This window comes from Nipponia nippon, unplaced genomic scaffold (assembly GCF_047370975.1).
Source record: "Nipponia nippon isolate SJK-2023a ecotype South Korea unplaced genomic scaffold, ASM4737097v1 scaffold_4, whole genome shotgun sequence".
Lineage (NCBI taxonomy): Eukaryota > Metazoa > Chordata > Aves > Pelecaniformes > Threskiornithidae > Nipponia > Nipponia nippon.
The window spans coordinates 39076738-39100757 of NW_028262358.1; the positions used below are offsets into that span (position 1 = coordinate 39076738).

The 24020-nt window shown below is 37.7% G+C and overlaps 1 protein-coding gene across 3 annotated transcripts in view; it reads left to right on the forward strand.

Moving 5' to 3' along the window:
- The window catches only part of SMYD3 (SET and MYND domain containing 3), a 424868-nt gene that overhangs the window by 322925 nt on the left and 77923 nt on the right, over positions 1–24020 (forward strand). For all 3 annotated transcript variants that reach the window (XM_087775169.1, XM_087775166.1, XM_087775167.1), the window contains 2 exons: positions 15281–15348; positions 17850–17952. In XM_087775169.1, the coding sequence (XP_087631295.1) occupies positions 15281–15348; positions 17850–17952 (171 nt within the window). The remainder of the gene's footprint in view (positions 1–15280; positions 15349–17849; positions 17953–24020) is intronic.

A 24020-nucleotide genomic window follows, 5' to 3' on the forward strand; every position in this document is an offset into this window, starting at 1 on the left:
AGGGCTTTTTAAATAGTGGCTTTTATGTAGAAGTTCAATCACTATTTTTGTTTTGACAAAAACATCCTTGCTTCTGTCTCCCCACATGCCAGTACTAATGCAGCTCCCCTAAAGCCTGGTCAGCTTTCCTGCCCTTTGCTGTTGTTGCCCAGTCTCATGGAAGTATTGTGGTAGAAACAGGTCTTCCTTTAGTTATCAAGACTGAGTGAGCTTCACTTGGTTTCTCACTTTAACATGTTTCCTCTGATAAAAGACTTCTGCATCATTTTGTTAACTATTGTCAAGTATTACTCAGTGACATGTTTACCAATAAGCAACATGTAAAAAAGCCACCCTACACAGTTGTTACCGTCATGTTCCTAACTCATGCACAGGTCCTGGCACTGTTGCTGACTATTCTGCTTTGGGAATCCTTCCAATGGCCAGATTCTGCACAAAAATCGCATGTCTATTCAATAAAACAAATAAATTTAAAGTTAAAATTACCTTTTTTACAGTAGTCGCATTGCAGGGTCTTTAGACACAGTAAGACACAACTAGTTATAACTAGAATAGCAATACTCAAGCGAGTGGATGAACCATTCATGGGGCATGGGTTGCAGGGTGGCTTACTGAATCAGGTAAGAAATGGCAGCAGTAACCTGTGAACCACCCTATTGAGGTCAGTGAGAAAGCTCAGCTGAAAACAAAACTTCTCTGTAAGCGCTTGCATAAGCAGGGCCTCTTTCTCAAAGAAGAGAAAGCAAGAAGATTTATTTCTCCATCGTCAAATGCCTGACTAGTTTGTACAAAGTTAGGTGACAATCTTAAACAATCTTTTTACTCGTAAAGCAGCAGAAGAGAATCATTATTCAGTCAAGGTATCAGTACCCTCTGATTCAGTCATTACTACAGTATGGGAGTTGAAAGTGCAGTCTCCATGTGTAGGTGCTGACCGGGTGAGAAGGTGTCAGTGGATGGACCCAGTATTTATGCAAGGCAAGGTTTATGTAGCCTCAGTTGTCCCTCAGGTAAAGATGTCCTTAGTTAATAAGAGGCAGTTTTTGTGAATTGGTGAGCTTGGCTTGGAGTCAGGGACCTTGAGATCCACAGGCAGGTGAAGCTTCGGCATCACGGGGCTGAATTCAGCCCTGCATTTGCAGGCAGAGGCAAAAACAGCTGCTGGCTGTCATTTGCTGCACTGGTACCTTTAAGAGCACGCCAGCAGGTGCTTATGGGCAAGTACTGTGTCAGAGCTGGATTGCTGCTTAGAACTGCTGAGTGAATTAAGATGTGTAATAATTTTTAAAACAAAACTCTACCTATATTCTATTGGGACCTGCATATTGTAACACATTTGAGCAACAGGTGGTGGAAATAAAGCACCATTGGGCTTGACTGGTATTTTGCCAGGTCCTCTCCTCCATACTCTTTCCACAACCAAGCTGTTGATAAGTGCTCACTAAGAAGCAAGTTATCTGTTTGAACTTGGTTTTTGAATACATTATCTCCTGTAGTTTTGGCTTCTATTTTATTCTTTTTACTTAATTCAGTCATTTTATAGTTTTTGTTACTTTTCCTTCTCCTGCTTTTTATCTTCTTTGTTAAAAATCTTGGACATGTAACTGGAGGGTTGGCAATGTAGTTTGGAGAAACAGATTTAGAAGTCTAAATTTTGTCCTAAGGGATAATTTTCACATATTTGTTTTTAGTATCTTACACAAACTGAATGATTGATTTAAATGATCTGTCAAGTGGTAATAGCTCAATAGACTGTTCGATGCGGTGCTATCACAGTGACTATAAAATGTCAAAAAAAAATACCAATGAAGTTTAAGAGAAGTAGGCACTTCATTCATGGCTAGGAAGAGCCTCGCCAATGAAAAGGGCACCTGTTTCAGCTTCACTGAGGAGGTGATGTTACTGTCTATGGGAAAACACTTGGACTCAGTATGGAAAGACTGGTCACAAAGGCTAGATCATGATTCAAACTTTCAAAATGTTTTGCATTTTCATTAGGATGAGCTCAATATTAAAAAAAAAAAAGTGGAAATATTTGGTATTTGAAAGCTTGATATTTGAAATTCTTGTTAAATGACCTAAAGATTACAATTTTATAATTTCACACAGCTGATTTATATTTGAGATGAATGGCCAAGAATAGCACAGCATGTAAAACACTTCAAAAATACATTTTAATTGTAACTTAAACAGGACTTAATGGAACAAATTACTCTTTTCTGTTATAATATGTAAAAAAGAGACTTATTTCCACATTTGTTGGTGAAAGAGGTAGGAGTTTACTTTGTTCTCATATGGCGCTCATAACAAGAGCTAACAATGAAACCTTACCTAGTGTGATTTTGTAATTTTTGTTTTAAATTCTTATTGTATCACGAATGGATCCTTAGGGTGAAACGTCTTGGGTTTAGGAATTACTTTATAGTTTTACCTCATTCTATTCATGAAAATATAACAATTTAAAGGTAAAATTTTCATAGACAGTCAAATCAGATGAGAGATAAGTCCTAGATTAAAGGAAAAGCTGCTCTTAAAAAATCATAGCCAGAATATTGAATTTTAAAGGTCTTAATTCATCAAGGAAGAATGTATTTTGTCATGTAGGTTTTTGGCATTATGCTTGGGTAAAAACAGTATGAACATAAGGAGGAGAGGCAGTGTCAAAATGCAAACTGTGAGAAGTGCAACAGTAGATTTGAATAACCTCATGCCTTGTCATTCATACTTCTGATGCAATTTTGCACTTTCTTTGGTTCTGTGATGTTTTTAAGAGAGCTTCGAGGTATAAACTTAGAGTTTGCATTGGAAGTGGAGGTGAGGAATTTGCTAGGATCCACTGGTATTGTTGTGACCAAAAATTAGTATGTTCTTTCCTGTCACCCTGGGTTTTGTCAGGTATAACAGAAATGCCAGCTGCTCCTTGTTGCTTGCTGGAATCATTGTTTATCTAGCTTGTTTGCTTGTCTTGGGTATATGTAAAGATCTGGTTTGCACGAAAAAAAAAAAAAAACAAACCTCGAAGTAAGGAGTATGAAACTGTAGATAAAGATTCGCTGAGAGTGAATCTGCATATCAGAAAAAAATAGCATGAAGCACTAGAGAGTGTTGTGAATCAAAGGGGTGTTTTGTAAATCTGTACTTAGGTTTGTAAAGCCAGCACAGCCATCTCAGCCATCTTTCTTGCTTGAAATATATAACATAACACCGCTGTAATTTTCTCAGATTGTAGCAAATGTTGGGACTTTGAAATTTAGAGATCGTGTCTGTTCTTAAAGTTGCTGAAATCTTGAATCAGGGTTATGAAGACAATTGAATTGGCTTAAAAATTGTAAGATAAAGAAAATGAAATTAAAGCATATTGGTATGCATCAGCTTTCCAGGGTATACTACTGGTATTTATTTTCCTGGTCTTGCCTATATGAGGGAAGATGATGCAGCTTTTCCTATAAAGAAATTTTGATACTTGTTAGTAGGCAAAAGTCACTTTCACATGAAAGAATACATGGTTATGGCAGTCACTTTGTAAATGACAGTATATCATTTGAATGCTGGAAGCCACAGACATATTTGATAAATGCAAAGTTTCAGTGCCTTTCAAGCTATCTCAAGCAAGGGGAAGAAAGAGCGAAACAAAATTGCATGTTATTTTTTAAAATGTTTGCTCAGCTTTCAACTTTGACTAGTCAGGCTATTTAATGATATCACATCTACTGTCTGTTTTTTTAAAAACTTCTGTCTTTTTGTTTTAGTATTTAATGTGAACTTGAGGCATTTGTGGTGAAGAGCTTAGGTTAAGAATTAAGCAACCCAAAGGCTGCAGATGTTTAATGGCAAGGATTTGTTTTGTCTGAAATGTACAGAGTTTTAACCACATGGAATTACATTACTCAATTTCAATGCTCACAGAAATTTTAATTCTGGTTCAACTTGTGAACTTTCTTCCTACCTAATTTTTATTTTGTGTAACTCATCTGATGTCACTGAAGTCACTGCCAATTTACATTAATGTAAGTGCAAATTTCGTGCTCTTATTTGTGTTACAAGCTTCAAAAAAACACATGGGGTCTAAACAAGGACAAATGAACAGGGAGTGGATCATTTTGTTTCAAGCTTATTTGTATAAAAGTATATCCTTTATCAATTAATACTTGCTAAAATCATATTTCTGAGAAGTGGACAGATTCTGTTCCTGGCTGTTAGATTTAGTTCATTTCGTAGAGGTGGGGAAAGTCCTGTTCATCACAGAAATGCTCTTAGGAGGTTTCTTTGCTGGTGACTTTGTGGAAGGGCAAAGGTGAAGGAGTGAGGAGAAAATTCTTTCGCTAACGCAAGTATTTCCTGTAGACAGCAATTACATACAGGTCTGTGAACTTCAGTTAGCTACCCACAAGCATTTGAACTGTGAGCTCAATGCAGTGTTTGTCTAACCTTCCTTTATTTCTGTATTTCCAAGATATCTGGTAGAGACTTTTCAAACTGAAATACCTTTTTTTTTCTTTACGAGTCAAAGATCAAATAATGCAATTATTTGACCATTTTCTCACCAATTTACAGTCTGCATACCATAAGAGAGTTCATTAAGTAGGAAGCATACATAGGAATTCATTTTTTCCTGAATTCTTCTGCAAGCTATGATGCTAGCTGTGCTATTAAAAGCTACTCTGTATGTAGCTATTTTACAGTTCTTTTGTCAACTCATTTTTTGATGTCATTGACTAGGAGTTCTCTGTTTGAGCTTAATTTATGAGCTTATTTTGGAGTAAATCACTGTATTTTCTTTACTCTGTGGCTCTTACTCAAATGAAAGTGTAGCTTAATGCTGCCTTCAAGTATTGTGGTTTTTTTCCTAACTAGTAATAGCATATAGTAACGATACAGAAAATCTGTATAATGGCTACTACTAATCTGGTACAATAAAGAAAAATGCTATTTCAAAGGAAAACCTATTCTATTCAGTTGTAGGTAGAACAATATACTGGGAGTTATTATCCATTCTGTTGAAGTAATGGCACTTCTGCTAAGGAATCCTGGTGGATGGGATGGTGACCGTCTCTCCTCTAGTTTCTGGGGTGCAGGCATTGTGTGTGCCATAAGCCTTGTTCCCATGTAACCACCCAAAATATGCCCATGGTTCCTTCTCTTGGGAAAACAAAACAGTTATTTTCTACTAGTACGTTCGAAAGTCATAAAGGAATCCAAATGAAATGTGAAAGGGAGGTTCCTCTTCCTCGGTACCAACTGTCCAGGCATTTCTGAATGGAGCAGGTTGTATCATCCAGAGCCTCTTCAAGCAAAATCCCCCGCCCTGGCCTACCGATGGGAAATGCAGTTCTGAGATGCTCGGGATTAGAGCCTGGGTGCCAAATGCACCCAGTGGATCCAAAGGAGTAGAGCGGGATTTTTTTTTTTTTTTTCCCCTGACTTAACTCCCCATCACTTCCCAATGTGGTCAAATATAGCGCACAATGCTAGCAAATTGTCTTTGGTATCGTTAAAAGTCATTGACTGACTGTGATTTATCATCAAATAGGTTTGTCCAAGAATGTCGAACTAACAGTATGGGAATGAGAAAACAAGTGGCATCAACGTGAAAGCTATGCCTCACAGTAACTAGAAGCATATGTACTGTGTTGAGACTAAGTATGTCCAATGTTATGGAATTACAAAAATTAAATTATTTCAACTGTTTCCTGATCAGAGCAATGTTTGAAATAGCCTAAAAAATAGACATGTAGAAAAAAAAAATGCTGGCTAGAAACCCTTCGGGAGTTGATTTTTCGGAGATACTAAGAATGCACACATCCTATGGAAATCCAAGAACTCCTTGAATACTGAGTACTTGAGTTATACAGGCCTTAAAATTACTTCTTTAGCTTTAATTTGTTCTATGCATCATATCACATCTTTACCTTAAATGTAACATTCTTCTGTTTTGTCCTGAGAAGGAAATGGAGTTTGACTTATATTTTCTGATATGGTCATGATGACCCTTCTGTGCCAGCACACATGCTAACAGTGCAATCAGTTTTCCCTTTCAGTCAGAAAGGGGTCTAGAACTGTGTTCTGGATTTAAGCATCTCTTCAGTGCCTTTAATAGGCAGTTACCCTTTTTTCCCCAAAGACCTCTCATTAAGGCAATCAGCTGGGTATTTCAGTGTTTCAGGATTAAATACATAGTGGGCTTTTTGTTTCACAGTTTTACTTTGTCCTGTTAAACTTCTAATTGCCACCTGGACTTAATATATTTGATGAATATCAGCTGGTACTCCACTCCTTTTCACTGGCCACTGGCGGCTCTAGCCTGTCTCTTGCAGAACACCTATAGTACAGTAGCATCAGTCATCGTATCTGACAACACAGTTCATATGCTGTCTGTGGAAGGAAGGAGGAAGGGTGAGTTCAACTGCATTTTGCAGGCATATGCTAGTCAAGCGCTAGAAAACTTTAAAAGGACGGTATTTTATTTATGAAATGCTACATTTGCATTATGTGAACAGCTCATATAATTTTCAGATTATACTATTGCATGTAACTTAAATGACCTGCTCTCAGCAGATGTTTGATCTGCCAAATATCTGGAAGAACATAGTGCATGTTGCCTCTTGCCTTACTTACTGATTTCCAGAGGCCTTTAACGGGGAGAAAGGGGTTTAGACCATTGAAGGTGATGGATTTACAGAAGGGTATGTCTGGCCCACTTATTTTTAGAAGTAGTAATGTCACCGAGTTTGAATGATAGGAATAAGTTGAAAAATAAATGATATCTAAATAACTCAAATTGTTTTAAAATTATTTTTTGCTTTAATGATTTGATAAAAAGAACAATACTTACTCCTTTTTATAAAACTATGCCAAAAGAAAAGTAGTAGTAGTTTATCTATAGGGAAAGGGATAAGAAAAATGGAAAGAACTGGGAGTGATATCCGTATTCTTTTGGGCCTCGATGTGCAAACATTATGAGAGCCTGAGATTTTGTCTGGTTAACACAAAACAAAGCAGGTTGTAGTGATCATGGACACATACAGGTTTACAGTGTCATATGCTGGCATGAGTGGTTTCTCTGTATTTTTTTCACCGGAAAGTAAAAAAAGGTCTTAGGTTCAGTCCTAAAACTTCCTAGTCATCGCTGTTTTAGGCTGTAACTCAAGTAGCAAAGTGAGGCTAGAGCTGATTCAAAAACCACATGCTACCTATGAAAAAATTATAGAAAAAATGTGGTTTTTTCTCAAAAAAATGTTTTCCACATTTCAAATTAATCAAGATTAATGTTTTTTGTTGCCCTTTTCAAAAGAATTTTTGGAATCAAACCTTTTATTTATGTTTAAGTTTTTAAGATTTAAAAATACTCATTTTATGCCATCACATTTTGGAAGAGATGTTTCTTTTTTTTTTCAACTCTTTTTGAAATTTCCTCCTCTTCAACATTCTCCATTTTTGAGCTTTCAGAAATTTCCCAGTGGAAACAATTTTAAAGAAATGGTATGAAAAAAGTTTTCCCCAGATTTTTATCCACCCCCCCCCCTTTTTTTTCCCCCAGTAGAAAAGATATTGTTGGTTAATAGTTAAAGAGAGAAAAAGAGAATAAGAAAGAGATACAAAAATCCACTAAGCCCAACAGACCAAATCCAAAGACTTATGGTCAATGAACTTCAAGAGGTAAATATACTTGAAGATTGTTGCGGTTTAACCCCAGCCGGCAACTAAGCACCATGCAGCCACTCGCTCACCTTCCCCCGGTGGGATGGGGAAGAGAATCGAAAGACTAGAAGTGAGAAAACTCATGGGTTAAGATAAAGACAGTTTAACAGGTAAAGCAAAAGCCACGCACAAAAGCAAGGAATTTGTTCGCTACTTCCCATCGGCAGGCAGGTGTTCAGCCATCCTCAGGAAAGCAGGGCTCCATCACACATAACGGTTACTTGGGAAGACAACATCCCCCCCCCTTCTTCTTCCCCCAGTTTACATACTGAGCATGATGTCATACTGTATGGAATAGCCCTTTGGGCAGTCGGGGTCAGCTGTCCTGGCTGTGCCCCCTCCCAGCTTCTTATGCACCTGGCAGAGCACGAGAAGCTGAAAAGTCCTTGACCAGTGTAAACTCTACTCAGCAAGAACCAAACCATCAGTGTGTTATCAACATTATTCTCATCCTAAATCCAAAACACAGCACTCTACCAGCTACTAGGAAGAAAATTAACTCTATCCCAGCTGAAACCAGGACAAAGATCTAGCTCAACAAGCAGCTCCAGAATGAGTAACAATTAAATTGCATCTGTGAGAATAAAGTCGTCAAACCCTGAAACATTTAGGCTAGGTTTCATATCGCCTAACTTAGGCTGCATAGCAGTTATGAGTCTGGTATGAGGAAATCATCTGAGAAATGGAAGGAGATGACAGATTAATTTATTCCACCTGTATTATTAGCTGAAGTTATACAAGATTAATTCATTAATGTTTTGCTTTTGCCTATGTAATTTTCATACCAGCAACCATAGCTGAATCTCAACCTAATTTTTCACATTAAGTCCAACATTTATTTTTTGAGTATATCATTACAAAGCAGATAAACAGCTATCTGTAACAAAATAGGCAAGACAAATACAAAGTCAGTTAACTGCTACTGGATGCCCATGAAGTTTGATCTCATTCAATAAACAAGCAGTTTATTTTCAGTAGGCAGGCATGCAGTGGCTGTTGAAATCAAGTTAATAACTTTGCCCCATTTCACAGGAGTGGAGTTACCAGTAGGAAAATGAGGATGAAGAGAAGGATGTCATGCCTCTGCTCCACTCCAATTAATAATGCCAAATGCTGCAAGCATACTGTAATATGACCCATTAGTGGCTTTGCAGCTCCCTCTCTTCAGTTCTGCTCCAGAAATAGATGCATTTCAGTTCCGTTCCAAAAAGCAGGAATAATAATAATATTTGCAGAGCTGGGTAAAAGCTAGAATTTCACCAAAGGGAACATGAGACTTGCTGACTGTTGTCAGAGGAGAAATTTGTGAAAAGGTTAGGACAAGTTGCACAAAACTTTTAATGGAAGTTCTACAAAACTTCAAGATATTTCATTTTACCCAAAGAGTGCAATATTTTTACATGTTTCAGGCTTTACCTTTTCAAGTCTCAGGTTTGTAACTACATCTTGCACACGCTTAAAAAAAGTGCCCATGGCAAACATAACATTTGTCCTAGTAATGATGGCTTTGAAATTCTTAGTAATCAAATATATTTAGCATAGCTAAATATTTTTATTTGAAAGATTGGAGAGGTATGTGTGGGGTTAAGAAGAGAGGAGGTAATTTGCCATGACCTATTTTCATTCCATTCCAATCAAAATTGCACCACTTAGCTGAGTACTAAAAAGGGATGCCTGAAGCACACTTGCATTAAATCATCTGTTAATGTCAGGCCAAATTTCTGGTCTACTGCCTTGTAGGTGGTGACAGCCCTCTGCAAGGGATACCTGTGTTCTGTACACTCGTCAGAAACTGTTATGTGCTAGGATAGCAAAAAAGGCCTGAAATATTGATAGTTGATGTGAAGAAAGATCTCCAAAGACATAAGATGAAGAACTAAGAAAACAGCTGGAAATACACATCTTTGCTGTAACTAGCTCTGAAGTAATGGGAGTCTCTAATTTAGCCAAAAAATTGATGTTTTGGCACAAGAGATTAATAGAAGGAATTGTTCTTGAAGTAAAATGAAATATTTGCAAATTCGGTCATGGTGTGAAAGAAATGTAACTTCTCCAAATTTCATGGTATTGCAGCAAAATTTGGCTTCTGAGCAAGAATCACAAGTAGTTAACTACTTGTCCCCTTTCCTTAGTCTGAAAATCTAAATAAGATAAAGCTTTCCCAAAGCCATTATAATATGCTTTGATTTCTGTCTGGAACAAAATGCCAAAGAATCTTTTTTTTTCAGTGTATTTTGATCCTTCTGATGTCTCTTTCATCTAGTTTTGGTTCTGTGGCTTCTATGGAAGCCAGTAGATAGGTCCCGAGTACAATGCAACGTAGAATTGGATTCAAAGTTCCTGATTTAGTAAAACACGCAGGCGTGTATATATAAACTGCAAAGGTAGGTCTGTTTTGCAAATGTGCCTTGTAACAGGGCTCCTTTCAGCACAGCATTCTGGTAGCAGATGCCTTCCCACCTTGTCCCATCTCCTCTCTCCTTCTCCAATGCCCTGTCCATTGGACAGAGCTGAGGTTTCGGAGCGAGAAGCTGTGCTTGCCTGGGTGTCGTGGGCTGTGGCCATGAGCAGCTGAGTGAAATACACAGAAAACAGGGACTTGACAGGTCTGTCACTGCCGTAGCATGCTGTGCATTTACAGTTTAGCACTGTTGCCGTGTTTAGCACTGTTGCTCTAGCGCTCCACGTGCCAGGTGAAGTCATTAGCAGATTTGAGATCTATCAGCCATCTGTGCCTGCTGTCTGTTCATCCTCGAGTGGGAAAGAGCTATCGGTGCAGAGCTGTAGTGAGATGTAGTGGTGCTAGAAGGCCTCTGGGGTATGTCTTGGTCATTTGAATTAGTGTGCCCCTCGCATAGTATTTACTGCTCACCCCTTCCTCCTGGATAATGTTTGAGTCTCTTGAGAAGCCTGTTAGCATGAGAACTGGTCACAGCATCTTTTGTTAAATATTTACCAATGACCAGGAGTACCCAGCCAGCTTTGGTGTGAATGAGAAACTTAATAACCCATGAAGGGTTTTTTTAATATCTTTAATTTACATTACATTGGGTTCATAAATGAGGGAAAAAAGTGTTAGTTATGGCTTTCTTCCTGGTGGTGGGTTAGAATACACCAGCTGTGACACACCATTTACAGAGATGGCTGGAGTCATTGTATACCAAAGCTGAAAATGATATTGACCCTATCAGCGCAATATACCCTTTGGTAGTCCTTCTCGTGAGGGTTTCTTATGTGTGTTACAAGAGCTGCCTCACTGTGTTGCAGTAACGTACAGGAACACGTAGAGACAAAATGATTGATTATTAGTCCTGGTGTTTGTAATTTGGTCTGTGCAGCAAGTGTTAGCCAATAATGACTTGTTTTCTTTTCCTTACTCCCTTATTGACATTTTTCATTGTCTTAGCATCCGAAATTCCAAATCTGGAATGTCCTGCTGTCAAGTCTAAGTCTGCTTTATTTAACCCAAATGCAAATCCATGGTATAAAGCAATATGAATGAGGTCTGAACTGAAAGCAAATTCAGCTCAGTGTATTGCCAAACTGAAGCCTTCATACCCTGTCAAATGCAAACACTGAAATAAATCTTCATGGCTGTCCAGTAGACTGTGGGTCTGGCACAGACAGAGATTGCTCAGACAGTAGCTCCAGACGTCTTGAGAACAGAGACATCCTTACGGGGTAAATTTACAGAGTTTTCATATGTCACTCGGAGAGGAAATAAAATTTAACAGATTGCAGTAATTTTTGTTTGCTGAATAAGTATGCCTGAGAATAATGGTCAGTCAGTAAAGTTGGTTTACTTTCTGTGTGTTTACCAGTCTGGGAAAGACTATGTCTTCTACTTGGGTTACCTTACTGAGTACAGGATACCTCTCTAAAACATGTGCTGTCTCTCAAAAGAACAAATCTTTTTATTTAATTCAATCAGTTTATATAATATTGTTTGTTGTTCCTTTTAAGTAAACTTGCAACATTTATTGCCACGGAGCCAACTCAAACACTGAGAATTCATTCTTTAACTTGTTAGTGAACTATATGGCCCATCAGGCTATGATGATAAGCCTCAAGAGCTCTAGGATACTCCTAAGTAAGTTTTGCATCGTGGAGGTTTGAAAAGTCTGTGACTCTCCCCTGAGAATTTTCCGTCAGTTCTCATGCTGGGAGATGTGTTATTTCAGAAATTTTAGAAATGGAAAGGAATTCGACTTTGCAACTTTGATGTTCTGAAATATGTGGGCATTTTTGCTTATTTGTGGGTATAATAAACTCTGTTAGTACTCTGTTCTGTCTCTGTATGTGGATATAGAGTTTTAGTGCTGCGTTGCTGGATAGAGAGGAATTTTTAGAGGAATCAGAAGGGACAAGCTGAACAACAAGACAAATTAAATAACTGAGATAAATGATTCTGCAGGAGTTAAGATGACAAGGGCCATGCCTTTGTAAGGAAGAACACATTTCTTGAAGCACCAGGTTGCTGAGAATTGTTTATTCTTTCTTATTTTAAAATCTGGGATGACACAGAATCAGAACCTGATTGTAGTATAAGGAATAAGGTGGGTCATTTAAGGCAGAAAAAAGACAATGCAAGGTGACCGTGAAACCTGAAAGAAATACTGTAATGCATGAGAAAGATGGTTGTTTTGCCTTGTTTGTTTGGTTGGGGTTTTTTTTCCCCCTAGAAATGGAGTTAGTTAACTTCCAGTCCCAGTAGGTTTTGATCCGTAAACGATTGCCTCAGGAACAAGCAGCTTACCTGTGTTCTTCTGCAGTACTGTTAGATGCTCCAGATTTAGCTATTATTTGAGCTACATCTGTGAATCCTGGGAAACTAGGAAAATAGATTTTTCTTCAGTGTTCTGTAAAAGAAATGCCTTCTTCCTTTTGTTTTGTGGGAGGTGTGGTCTACAACATCAACTCTTGTGGTGGACTTTTCAATTGACAGCTCAGAACTCCCCTTGGTAGGATTGACCTTTAACTCTGAGATTTAAAACCTCTTAAAAGTTTACATAAATAGAAATGTAGAGGAGATTCAGTAGATTTTTAGAGACTTTGTAACAAATCTAAAAGAAAACAAACAAACAACCCTGTCCTCAGTTGACAGACTATGGAGATTTCATATTTGATACCTGTTACCAGCAGCTAACTGTCCGTGAAGGACTGTCATTATATCAAAATTTCTCACATTGTAAATGATGAGATCTTCCTCCCACCACCACCATCTCAATTCCTCTCTCTCCACTTGCTGAGGACAGAAAGCAGCCATAACAAAGGTTACTATCTGTAGTACACTTTATATGTGCATCACTGGTTTTTTTCGTACCTGAGTTTAAAAGGGGGGAAAGATTGTCTCATAGGAGGTTAATCAAACTTTAGAGCACCTGAAACTTCTTATGCCTCTGGTAGGATTGTGCGCAAAAACACGTAGGTCAAAATTCGAGGGACCAGTTGGACTTCTGCCTGTGTTTACTTACTTAAATACCTTTTTAGATCTGGCCCTGTATACTTCGGATTCCCAGTCTCGTGTTTGAAATGGCAAATAATTAGAAATGAGATGGTATTTCACTACCTCGATGAGATATTGAGATGCCACTGCATACTGTGAAGACACCTAAACCAGAGAGGTTAAAAAGTACCTCACAACGAACTACTCTTGAAAGAAACTTGATGTCTGAATCTTAGAGGGTCCATTCATGTCACATTTTTCTTCTCATATATCCTGGTATAAAAAGCTAATGCATGCTTATGAAAAGGAAAAAGTAAAACTATTGCTACATCTGTGTGTAAAACTTTTCACATAATAGAATACATACTTTTGATAGAAATGATGAAACAGTCTCTATAACTCTACAGTGATCAAAATTCAATATTGTTAATATAAACAGATTTATGGTAATAATAGATTTGCAAGGAAGAGGGATTCATTTAGTTCTAAGAGATGTTTGACCTCTGCTACTTCATAATCCATTAGAGAGAGCTAAGGTCCACATAAGCTGGCTTTCTTTCTCTTTTACCTGGAAGGCATTATTTTTTCAATAAATACCAAAATCAAGTCAATATTTTTAGAACCAGGATAATTGCCACTTTAAATGGACTAATCTTTGCTCAGAAGTTGTCTGACACTTTATATCCAGTGCCAGCAGGAAAGAAATAATTAAGATATATGCTTTTGGTAATTGATCAGGAACATTTGAATGGGTTACATAAATAATAGACTAATCAAAGTATTGTCTAACCATTAAAAAAAAAAAACACATGCCCTACTGCATGTACATTTATTTAAATTAACGTTGCTGTCAGAATTTATGAGAAATTTTGAAAGAGGATTTCATTTTCACCTTATGGTTAATGCTCTCATAAATAATAATTTGTCAATTTATAGGATAAGATCTACTATTAAATTGTTCAGTGTACCTCTTTAAAATAGAGGTGTGCATTTACCGTTCTGGGCAATTACTCTGTAGATAAAACTGCAACTTTCAAATCTCATTTTCACGTCTGCCAAATCCTACTCTAACTCATTTTCTGTTCTAACGAGAATTAATGATATTAATAATCTAATGTTATGCAGAAGAGACCTGGGACTTTTCTTGTATATGCAGTATCATGCAGTGTATTTCTACATAAAATATTTTATTAGTATGTCATTGATAACTGACTAACAGATTATCTAAAAAATCAAAAAGAAAAAATACAAACCCAGCTGTTTCAAAAAAAAAAAAATCAGATATTTAAAAAATACATTAGGAATTGGGTATTGTTTCTTGTTTAAGCCCATGAAAATGGTACTTGCTGATCTATCTTGGAATTGAACACCAAGAAACTTCAGACTGACAGTTTGGGGTAGGGCTATATCTACTTGCAAGCAACTTCCATTCTTCACTCTTTTCTAAGACCACTTTAGCTTTGTATGATTGTATGAGGGAAGAATACACTATTAAGCTGAATATTTGCGATTAAATGAAAGGTTATATTTTTCTTGAATGACAATTTCAACATGCTTTTTTGTGGGATCTTTTACATGCAAACCAAAATACCCATAACGTGAAAGATACACTATTGTGCAGTCTTCGTATTTATTTATGCCCATATCAGGTTGCCACAGTCAAGGCTGCTGTTTACTTCAAAACTGTCCCATATATGTTCTTTGGGCTCCACTGGTACTCATTAAAAGGTGCTGTGACAGCCTGGCATCAGCAGAGTCCCTGCATGGAAACAGCCACTCTTTTCATCAGCAGTCACTGTCATCTGCTATGTTGTCTCTGGGCTGAGCTTCTCAGGCTCTGTGTAGAGTGGCTTTTTTTTTTTTTTCCTCTCTGGACAGGAAAGTAGGGCCTCTGCATATGTTTAACCCCACATTTTTGCAGGATGCTAATGTTTCTGCTTTTAATTGACTGCAGTTTTACAGGAGAGTGTGTCCCAGATGTGATTGCTCTAAAATGAAAGAGCACCAATGTTGGGCTTGAATGTTTCCCATCCAATTACCAATTGCCCCTTCATTTTATTTTGAACGTTTTTTCACTTGAGTATGGGCTTTCCAAATGATTCTGGTAATCCTGGATTTTTTCCCTTGTTTTTACAGGTGACCTGTAACTGTTTCACCATCAGTAATGGAGAGATGCAGGATGTTGGTGTTGGCCTCTATCCCAGGTACTGTGGACACTGTTTCATTCAGAGGCAAAATATCTGTTAGTTTTTTTTCTTTTTTTCCTAGGTAGCTGTAAGGGCCATCAAAGCAGCAGGTAACATATCTAAACGAGAAACTGGGAAATGCAAATAAATTAAAGGAGAATAAAAAATATGATCAAGTTGAAATCATGTGTAATAGTCCTGATTAGAGTTAAAACAGTTTAAATAAGATACAACTTTATATTTTATTTCCATGGAGGTGGTAGTCTTTTCTAAGTAAGAATAAATGCTGACATCAAAAAGTGTGACTGGGACCAGTAAAAGGAAACTTGTTCAGTGTTGCTTGAGAATACAGATATTTTGCAGCAGAGAGCCTTCTGAACTGGCAATTAAAAGAAAAAGATTGAAGACATTTATTAGTAAATTGCCATAACTAAGAAACCAGTAAGGTGAAAAGATAAGCCCCTTGAGAGATGGATGTTAATATTTGAATTTCTTATTATTATTTCTTATTTGTATTGGGTAAGAAGTACGTACCAGGGAAGGTTTTGCCTTCATAGAATTAGTTACCTGTAAGTATTAATGTGGACAATTAGTATGTATAGTTTTAAATTATATTTTACCATCTCGGTTTTGTGTTAATGCACGGTTGAACTATGTTGTCAATACCTCAGCGGGCCTGTCACTGTTGTTTCTTTTTCTATTAATGTCACACATGTAAGATCTGACTAATGACACTTAATATCTTGAGGCCTGCCTTGTGGTAAAGATAAGGGAAAGGTGGTTAGGAGGACATGGGAATTAGTGTTATGAAAAGTACAGAACAGTCATTTCATTTCATAGTGGAGTGGAAACAAATCCTTTCACATACTTGGGAAAAATGGAACATTATTTTGGAGCGTTGTTATTAGTAAAATGCTTTCCTTTGGTTGAAAAAAGCCCCTGACTGTGAAGAAAGTGGCTATCTATGTTCTGTGATAATGCACTGCCAAGGGATGCAAGAGACTCTTTCCCACGTCAGTTCAGAGCACTTTGAGTTTTGCTGTAGCAAATCACTGTGAGCTGGGAAAACTGTGAACTTAAATCTGTGGTTCCCAAATCCTAGGCAAATGCCCTTCCAGATGAATTCAGATGGAATTGCCATCAAACCCACTAGTGTTTCCATGAGGGGAAATTTGATTAAAAGTACTTTGTTTAGTCTCATTAAGAGGTGGTATATTGTTGCATGGCTTGATAGCTTCAGCATCCCGATATATTTTTAAATAGATAAAATCCTGCAGTCCTTCTCTGCATCACCTTGCCAGCAGCTTTGGGAGTATGCCCAATGATCTCACAATAAGTGAAATGTATAACCTCTCCCAGTGTACATTACTGGGTTCATGTGGAGATTAACCACAGATATTTCATTAGGCCAGAAAGGATATCAAAAGAGTCAGGCTTCTGTTGATAGCTCCTTTAAGAGTCAAGAACTGAATAAGCATGGTTTGGTGCAGGGCTCTGACCCTTGGCAACATCCTCTATTTTGCCAACAACAGTTGGGATTTTGAGTTGCTGAATCAGGCGGACAAGGAAAGCAAAACGCAGCCAGGAGCTGGATAATCCAAAAATTCTTCTTCCAGCCTGATGATGCCAGAACGGTTCTTTCAATGGGTCATTCGCATAAGGGAAGAATCATCAGCCCCACATCTGCTGTGGGACTGATGTTGGCCTTGCAAAGTCAGTTGTTTCTCAGCTAATGAAACACGGGACTCAAAAGTATATAGCGGATGTCGTTGATGTTGTTCTTAACTGTCTGCCTCAAAAAGGAGGGAAGGGCATGTCTGTGTCAGGAGATCACCAGCATGTGTGTCTCTTGGGGGTGGCAGCAGCTCCCCAGTGAGCTGTGTTGCTTCAGCTGTCGCACACCATAAGAACAGAGGCTGAACCAAAATATGTGTAAAACGGAGGCAATGGCTGTATCTCTTCTTTCAACTCTATACACCAAGTACTTTGGCTTTGGGACATAGTATACCCCATTTTCTACCTGATATGAAATACAGGTTGATTGCTGGCCCATTTGAGCTGCAGTTCCACTGATGGTCAGGGTAACTGATCAGGTTAGTGCCCTGAAACTGAGCAGAAGCAGCAGAAATAAAACACAGTCCCGAGGTAGTAACTTTTTGCTCTGAACTGTCCAGGTTGCTTTGTTCCCCGCTTGCCTGCTTTGCCCTCTCCCCTGAGTCAGGCCTCTTGGAGAGTCACTGGGAGGCCGTTGCCTCCCTCCCACCCTGAGTACACAGAAGGCAGAAACACATGAAGAGATCCAGGCATGGCTCCTATTAGCAATGAATATAAATCTTCTAAGCATTAATTTTCCTCCCCTAACCAAGAGCAGCTGATTTACCAGGGATTTTATTTGTTTCATAACTTAATTGCTTGATACTTCAGATGTAATCATGTTAGCTACTTTTAAATGATTAAAGGAGAATGACAGCGGAGGCTCCTCTGTAAAGTTCTTTCTCCCCCTCTACCACCCCTTACAGCATGTCTTTACTGAACCACAGCTGTGACCCAAACTGCGTGATCGTTTTTGAAGGATACCAGCTTTTACTTCGCTCTGTCCGAGAGATCCAGATTGGTGAAGAGGTAATTAACTTGTCCTCCCTTCCATCACAGACACCTGCAACAATGACATCTCCCTAAATAAATTCCAGACTGCAGGGCCACCAGCTTAATATTTTGATGATATATTGATGCCACTTTCTAGCACATAGCTATCAGGGGGGAAATGATAAATAGAATCATCTCTTTACACTGCCTGGGCCCCATAATCGTTACTTCTCATAAATCACTAACAGTCTTGATAAATTCTTGTTCCTCCTTTCCTCCTCTAGGCACTTCATTTTGTTTGTATTTGAACGTCTTTACCCTGATGGAAACACTTACAATATTTCTGGGTGGAATGCAGTGTTCTCTAAGTCATTGCAACAATAAGCATTTGTCAGGCTGCAACCATACTGTTGTAGTAAACCTTTCATTGACAGTGAAAGTAGCAAGACAAGGTTTGTTTTCTTGTCCATTTCACTAGAAAAAACTTCAAAATATCCCTTTCAAGAGATTTCTGATTTGATCTAAGGTATTCTCAGCTTTGGTTTTACAACAGCATTTGTATTACTTTGAAAATAGTCATTTGTGGCTAGGTAAGCATTTCAAAGTAAATGTCTTTTGCAGCAATGCAATATTGAATTTGCTTAGTAAGGCCTGCAAAGACGTGTGTATATATGTAACTTTACATGCACCAATGACCTATGCAGTCCCAGCTGTTGGTCATTTCAAAATCATGACCTAATGTAAATACAGCTCACACCTGTGCTTCAAACTCTGCGAAGATCAAGGGCATATGTATTCTAATTTAGAAGTAGTATCTCTTTTCCTCCCTATTAAGTGTTTTCTTTTGTAATGTATCCTTTCTCTAAGATAGTAGGCCATCAAAATAAGTAAATGGTAAAATATTTTTTTAGGCAAAATATTGTGGAAAGCCAACAGAAATGCTTTTGCATACTTACCTTTTTGCCAAGAGAAATCTTTCAGGGTGCAATATACTTTTGTGCAGCTATTAACTGTAGAAATCTTTCAGTCTGGCATTCTTGTTCAAGCCAAATTATAGACATTTTTCTCCCATTTTATTCATATACCATAACTTTCCTCTTGGCTTCCCAGTTCACCAAGATGGGTTGTTTATTTAAAAATACAGTAGATTTTAATGTCTTCCCAGGATGCACTTGGGATTAGAGTTCTAAATTCTGAAGCTACCTTATTTTTATGTACGTGGATATATTTTTCTAGGTAAATTTCATAAAGCAATTCTTTGTAACAAGCAGATTTTACAGAGTGGGAGAGGCCCTCAGGTGGTTCTGGAGTGAGAAGTGAAGTAGAATTCCCTTGCAGGTGTGACGACCGTGCAGATTGTGCTATGGCTGTGAAGCTATGACCCAAATTTTAGACTTAGTGTTAGTGATCTGTAACCCGCAGAAGTCTCTAGGTTAAAATCAGTGGTGAAACTGATATGATGTAAGTTACAAGTCATTTGTAAGGCAATCAGGAAATAAATATAAGTTATAAAGCAGGGCAGCTAGGACCAATTTGTTTGCAGTGACTTTGGCAGTTGTGTGAATACAGGCTTTAAAATGACTGTGCCTTATGTGGGCATATTATATTTTCTAAAAAACTTTGTCTCCAATGAGGCAGTAAAATAAAGTCAGAATTTTCCAAAGAGCTCAGGTTCTACTGTCTTTGTTGCGACTATTGCTTCTGGTTTTGGTACTGAAAGGAAAACTTTCCTTAAGAACATGTAAGATTTTATATATACACTGTGTTAAAGCAGTGCCCTCTTGACTTAGCTGGAAATAAAAGTCTTAGTCTAAGGTACATGCTTCTTTAAATAAGGATGTGTCTAAGGAAGAAAATGGGCGTAAGTGAGAAAATAAAGATACAAAGCGAATATTAGTTTAGATCTGTTATGTGAAGAGGAAGGAAAGGAAAATTATTATGAGGGTATGTACAAGTCATCAGTTTAATATTGTTTTCAATACCCAACTACTTTTCCTCTTACACAACTGCTACTGCTTTTCATTTTGTGTTCTGCATGGTAGCTTTGGTACAACTTCTTTCCACACTGCCTTACTGCTTGCCTGCAGCAGGGTGAGCTCAGTTTTCTTAATAGCCATGTACTGAATTTACACACCTATGTACGTGAAACTGCATTACCTGTTACGAGCTGAGTTTTTACTTGTATTACTGAGGTCATGATCTCAGCTAATGGGAGAGAAAATACATGTTAGGGAGGAATCTGATTGGGCTTTCTGAATAAATTGAGTGCTCTGAGGTGGTAAGGTGAACATTGCTTCAAGCCGTGAGGCAACAAGAAAACTTAAATAATTATAAGCAGTAGCAAACTTGCCTTATCCTGTTCAAACTTACGCTAGATTTAGACAGAATGAGTCTATGTAATACTTAATAGAAAGTAAATAAGCACTAAGATTTATTAGAAATTAGAAGCTATGCTATATGACTATGGCTTTATTATCCATATAGGAGCAAACTTGACAGGGCTTCTGGACCCTTGCCAGGAAAGTATCAACCACAGAAATATGATGTGTTCACTAGGCCAGTGAGAAGCAAAAATATTTTTGCACATTTGTAGTGCTTTCTATCAGAGGACACTACAACAATTTACTCATGTTAAGGAGCTGTTGACCACCTATAATCACAGGGAAAACAGAGACACAGGGAGTTGAGGTGACTGGCCATTGTGGTCAACTCACAATTATATAAAGAGGGACGCACCAGTAGACCTGATTTTGGTTTTAAACCAGAAGAGATATTACATTGGGTGTAGCTGCTGCAGTGTGATACAGATAGATTTATTCAAGAATAACATTTATGCCCCAACCACACTTTAGAGTGCTCATGCTATACACAGTAATCATATTTATCAAGTCAATGATAAAAAGCATGCAAGATTATGAGAACCTGAAAAAGTTTTTATGTCCTGATGGAAGTTGTTTCAGTTCAGTTTTAGTCTCATGTCTAGGCAGATTTTGTTGGCTTTGCATGTTTTTGACAGGAAAGTGTGTGGCATTTAGCGGTTTTTAATGGAATTTTGTTTTGGGCTTTGAAATTTGTTCAAATCCAAAGGCCACAATGTATCTCAGGCAGTAGAAAATTAGGACTTCTGAGCCAGAAAATGTTTGCCTGAATCCTTATAGAATGCAAGTGCTAAATTTGGTGTAACTGCATATTTGGAAAACTAATCACTCCTAAAATCATACACAAAAATTCTAGCCATCTAGGCCTTTTTTTGTGGCAAAGACAGTGTTGTCTGTCCTGAAGCACTAAGAAATCATGAGTCATGAATGTTACTTTTTTGTAGGCATTGAAAGAAGGGATTCATGTATAATTGAATGGTTTCCCAAGTTGAAGCTTTAAGAAAACAAAGTGTATTGCAGAAATCGTAATAAAATACTGAGAGCTGGCAAGATGGAGAAGTGTCTGGTCCTTAAATTTTGCTTTGGAAACCAAAAGTTCAGATTTATTTTTAGGTATATTATTTGAATTTTAAACTAATGTGGTTCTATGGAATTGCATGCTCTTTGAGGGCAGAAAGTTACACAAGTTTGAACAAAAACACACTAAGTTCCCATTGGCTTTTGCCAGTGAATGCTTTAGTTGATGTTCAAAATAACAGCTTTCATTTCTATCATTATATAACGTATTTGTCTGTTTAAATGACATTTATAATCCTCATTAAATGTAGAATTCTTAAAGTTAAAATTTGGCTCTGATTGACAGGAAACTTCCTTCAAGTTTGGTAGCCTTTCTTTTTCTTCTTCCCCACCCTTGCTCTGACTGTTATAATTCATATAAGGCAGGATGGGTCTATGCTAATACCCCAAATTCTAGTGCTTGAACAGCTGGTAATGATCACCACTAAATTTAAGTGTTTTCTGTCCTGCAGCTGGCATAAAGGGAATGAAACAGATAGGGAGCAGAGGAGAGGACAAAAGAAGTGAAAGGAGGACAAGGCTTGGGAGCAACTATTGATCTCCATGCATAGATTGGGGGTTGAGGTGGCTAGAAAGGGTCTCCTAACACTCTGTAGACTCTACTCTGTACCACATTTTTGAGCATAGTTTAATCTAATAGCAAGAAGAAAGAAATAATAGATTTTTGTGGGGACTACAGGACTTTCTGAAACTTGCTTCCAGCAGCTCAAAACTAATTATAACACCTTTTTGCTCCTCAAGATAATGTTAGTTGTAGTGCTGACTATCACAGCTTTTGTAACTTTAGGTGATGTTACTTTGACAGCATACAAAGATTTCCTTTTCTTGCACTTTCTTCTTTGCAAAAATGAAATTTAAGTATTGCAAAGAAAGGTAAGATATTGGGAAGGATTATAAGAAAGCAAAAATTATTCACCTAGGGATCACCAGGGCTCCTTCAGTGATAAGGTAGCCTATCAGCTAATTCACTTTCTCAAAAAGACAAGCAGCCTGCTCTGAAGAGGTCATCATCATTTCCCTACCCTTAAGTAACCACTTTAAACAGCATCAAGGTGTGTGCTATAATTTCAATTGACTTTTTGTTAATTACTGTGTCTACCTGGTGTTTTTCAGGCAGACACGAACTCATTTTGCCTGTTCTCCAGTCAGAAGTTATATAGCTATGGTTAGTTCATGCATAGCTCAAATCAGTTACTCCTGCTGAGAGGCAGGATGCATTAGCTGAGGTCCAGTTCTGCTCCAAAATGGGTGCATGGCTTCTCATCAGCTTCAGAGTTCAGTTAGAGCAAATTTGTATCTTTTTGCAGAAAGTCACATAACAGACCGTACTCTTACAGAGCAACTAATTTTTAAAATTAATGCTAAATACAAATAATAATTTCAGATGACCAGCAATTAAATCTATCTTCATGATAGATTTCAACCAGGATGTGTAATATTTCTGTTATTATAATTATGTGAGGAGAAGTTTTATATCTGTGTATGTTTGACACATTACATTTTGTCACATTACATTTTTTAAAACCAAATTTTTCCTTGAGTTAGAAGGCATTTTGATCATATATACCAAAACAGAAAGAGCACAGGCTGTTCGCCACTTATATAACTCCGTCTCAGGAACAGATTTTTGTATACAACCCTCCCTAAGACCCCGAGACCCATGAGTGCAAAAACAAGAGGACTCACTTTTTCCCCTGCCGTTTGCATTAAAATAATTGATTTTAAATTTCTACAGAATCCTCTGTCTAGAAATTTTGTAGCTTATAGTCTGTTACAAAAAACATAAATTAAGTCCACTGCAGCATGGCAGTACTGGAAAATTGTGTCCACCTCATTTGGCAGATGAGGAACATAAGAAACTAACCACCATACCCATGGTTAAAGAATTTCTGTGTCAGAGCAAGAAGCAGGTCTGAGACAGTGCTGAATTTCTAAGGAGAAAGTCTTGAGAGTCAATAAGTCTCATGGATGTTAAATAATTCCCTGCCTTCTTACATGTTATTTAATATATATTCCCCAGTTCGGGGCAAAAGATTTACTGCATTCTTTATAAGTGATGCAATAAAGAGGCAAGCTTTGGTCAGCTGAAATAATGTTTTAATTAATACCATACATCCCACATGCAAATACCATTAAGACAACCTTTGATAAACGGGCATATTTCCTAAATATGTACAAGTTAAATGAGCCTTGCATCTAATGAAGGGATCCAAAATTAAAACAAGTGTAGGAAAGAGACTTGAATACAGAATTTTTATGTTTAAACGATTAAATGATTAGTATAGACGTAGTCACCGTTAGGTTGGTCATGTTTCTAAATATTCTAATTACATTTTCCCACTCAGTCTGCCAGCTACAAACATTTTTTCACTTACGGATTTCTGCTGGCAGGACTGGGAATTTGGACTTGGGCCTCTGACAGCAAGAGAAACCCTAAGTTGTTAAAACACTAAAAGGAGGTATCAGTGTGATGAAGCCTCTTGTCCTCCTCCTCCTTCTGCCGAGTCATATGCTCTAATCCAGGCAGGTTGTTACGTGACTGTTCATATCCACAACTGTTTGGTAACCTCTCAAAAAGAAATTACTCGTTTCAAACTTGTTTCTACTTCCAAGGTTTCTGCAACATGAATGGGGGAAAAAAAAAAAGGC